At 46.2% G+C, this 2,500-nt stretch overlaps 1 protein-coding gene across 1 annotated transcript in view; it reads right to left on the reverse strand.

Moving 5' to 3' along the window:
• dcc (DCC netrin 1 receptor) overlaps positions 1-2,500 on the reverse strand; it is a 395,572-nt gene that overhangs the window by 338,358 nt on the left and 54,714 nt on the right. The window contains exon 5 of the mRNA XM_045214418.1: positions 1,885-2,039. Within this exon, the coding sequence (XP_045070353.1) occupies positions 1,885-2,039 (155 nt within the window). The remainder of the gene's footprint in view (positions 1-1,884; positions 2,040-2,500) is intronic.

Genomic DNA, 2,500 nt, shown 5'->3' on the forward strand with positions numbered 1-2,500 from the left:
TGAACAGGGAGAACATGAGGGGACTAAGCACACACCCCTGAGGGGCCCCAGTGTTGAGGATCAGCGTGGCAGACGTGTTATTGCCTACCCTTACCACCTGGAGGAGTCCAGGATTCAGTTGCAGAGGGAAGTGTTTTGTCCCAGGGTCCTTAGCTTAGTGATGAGCTTTGTGGGTATTATGGTGTTAAATGCTGAGCTGTAGTCAATGAACAGCATTCTCACATAGGTGATCCTTTTGTCCAGGTGGGAAAGGGCAGTGTGGAGTGCGATTGAGATTGCGTCATCTGTGGATCTGTTGGGGCGATACGCGAGTTGGAGTGGGTGTAGGGAATCCGGGATGATGCTTTTGATGTGAGCCATGACCAGCCTTTCAAAGCACTTCATGGCTACCAACGTGAGTGCTACAGGGTGGTAATCATTTAGGGAGGTTACCTTCACTTCCTTGGGCACAGGGACTATGGTGGTCTGCTTGAAACATGTAGGTATTACAGACTCAGTCAGGGAGAGGTTAAAAATGTCAGTGAAGACACTTGCCAGCTGGTCCGCACATGCTTTGAGTACACGTCCTGGTAATCTGAATGTTGACCTGTTTAAAGATCTTGCTCACATCGGCTACCGAGAGCGTTATCACACAGTCGTCTGGAACAGCTGGTGCTCTCATGCATGCTTCAGTGTTGCTTGCCTCGAAGCGAGCATAAAAAGCATTTAGCTCGTCTGGTAGGCTTGTATCCTGGGCAGCTTGTGGCTGGGTTTCCCTTTGTAGTCCGTAATAGTTTTCAAGCCCTGCCACATCCGACGAATATCAGAGCCGGTGTAGTACGATTCAATCTTAATCCTGTATTGATGCTTTACCTGTTCGATGGTTCGTCTGAGGGCGTAGTGGGTTTCTTATAAGCGTCCGGACTAGAGTCCTGCTTCTTGAAAGCGGCAGCTCTACCCTTTAGCTCGATGCGGATGTTGCCTGTAATCCATGGCTTCTGATTGGGATATGTACGTACGGTCACTGTGGGGACGACGTCGTCGATGCACTTATTGATGAAGCCGGTGACTGAGGTGGTATACTCCTCAATGCCATTGGATGAATCCCGGAAAATAGTCCAGTCTGTGCTAGCAAAACAGTCCTGTAGCGTAGCATCCGTGTCATCTGACCACTTCCGTATTGAGCGAGTCACTGGTACTTCCTGCTGTAGTCAGATTTGCCAAATGGAGGGCGAGGGAGAACTTTGTATGCGTCTCTGTATGTGGAGTAATGTGACATGCTGGTAGAAATGAGGTAAAACTGATTTAAGTTTGCCTGCATTAAAGTCCCCGGCCACTAAGAACGCCATTTCTGGATTAGCATTTTCTTGTTTGCTTATGGCCTTATACAGCTTGTTGAGTGCGGTCTTAGTGCTAAAATAAGATACAAACAACGCGAAAAAACGAACAAAATAGCACAGTTGATTAGGAGCCTGTAAAACGGCAGCCATCCCCTCCGGCCTCCGGCGCCATTATCCAATAGATGGCAGTATGCTATATATGGGTTACCATTTAAAAGTAAGCTGTTTCTATTTTCTATGCAATCTGGATCAAAAGCTGATTGTCATCGATTCTTGAAATAGTCAGATCTTTGAGTTGACTTCTACACAGTTACAGAATGGGTTTTGATTTATAAATTGTCTCTTGGGGGTGTCCAGCCTTCCTAGCCCCCCTGTAATTCAAACGTCACATCTGTTGATTCAAGGTCATCAGAGTGGTGTTCATGGTCCTGTGTCTTGTGTGATTTACAACCGTCAGGAAGTATTCACTGGGTATGTGCATGGCATTATATGGCATTACATGGTTTACAACCCCCCCCACACACACACACACAAACACACAGAGGCTGTGTTCTATGTGACTTACAACGATCTGGAAGTAGTCACTGGGGATAACGTCCTCTCCATTCTTCATCCAGCGCACCGTGGGAGGAGGGTTCCCCGTTACAGCACACTCGAGCTCCATGTCCATACTCTCATAGGAATACGTGTTGGTAGGGTAGTTCAGGAACTGGGGTGGCACTGTAGAGAGAGAGACACACAGGGTTAGGGTTACAGTTACGGTTGGGGTTAGGCATACGTGTTGGTGGAGTAGTTCAGAAACTGTGGAGAGAGTGATGGGTTAGGGTTAGGATTAGGATTAGACGTAGGTGTAGGTTTAAATGTATGTGTACGGTTGTTGGTTAGGGCTGGGGTTAGGATCTGTGTTTGTCCTGTGGAGATAGAGAAGGAACAGAACACATCAGGTGTTCAGATCTTCCCTAAAGAGACAGAGACAAACAGGTGGATGAAGACAGACCCCGTCTCTGTGGATGAAATCGTCGATACCACTTCTATAATGATACTAATATGACATCCTTGATGTATTCCTTTTAGTTCCTCGTTGATACTACTATAAAGCTGTGGTGTAAAGTACTGAAGTAAAAATAATTTAAAGTACTACTTAATTAAGTAGTTTTTTGAGGTATCTGTACTTTAATTTA

The sequence above is a fragment of the Coregonus clupeaformis genome, unplaced genomic scaffold, assembly GCF_020615455.1.
Source record: "Coregonus clupeaformis isolate EN_2021a unplaced genomic scaffold, ASM2061545v1 scaf0254, whole genome shotgun sequence".
Lineage (NCBI taxonomy): Eukaryota > Metazoa > Chordata > Actinopteri > Salmoniformes > Salmonidae > Coregonus > Coregonus clupeaformis.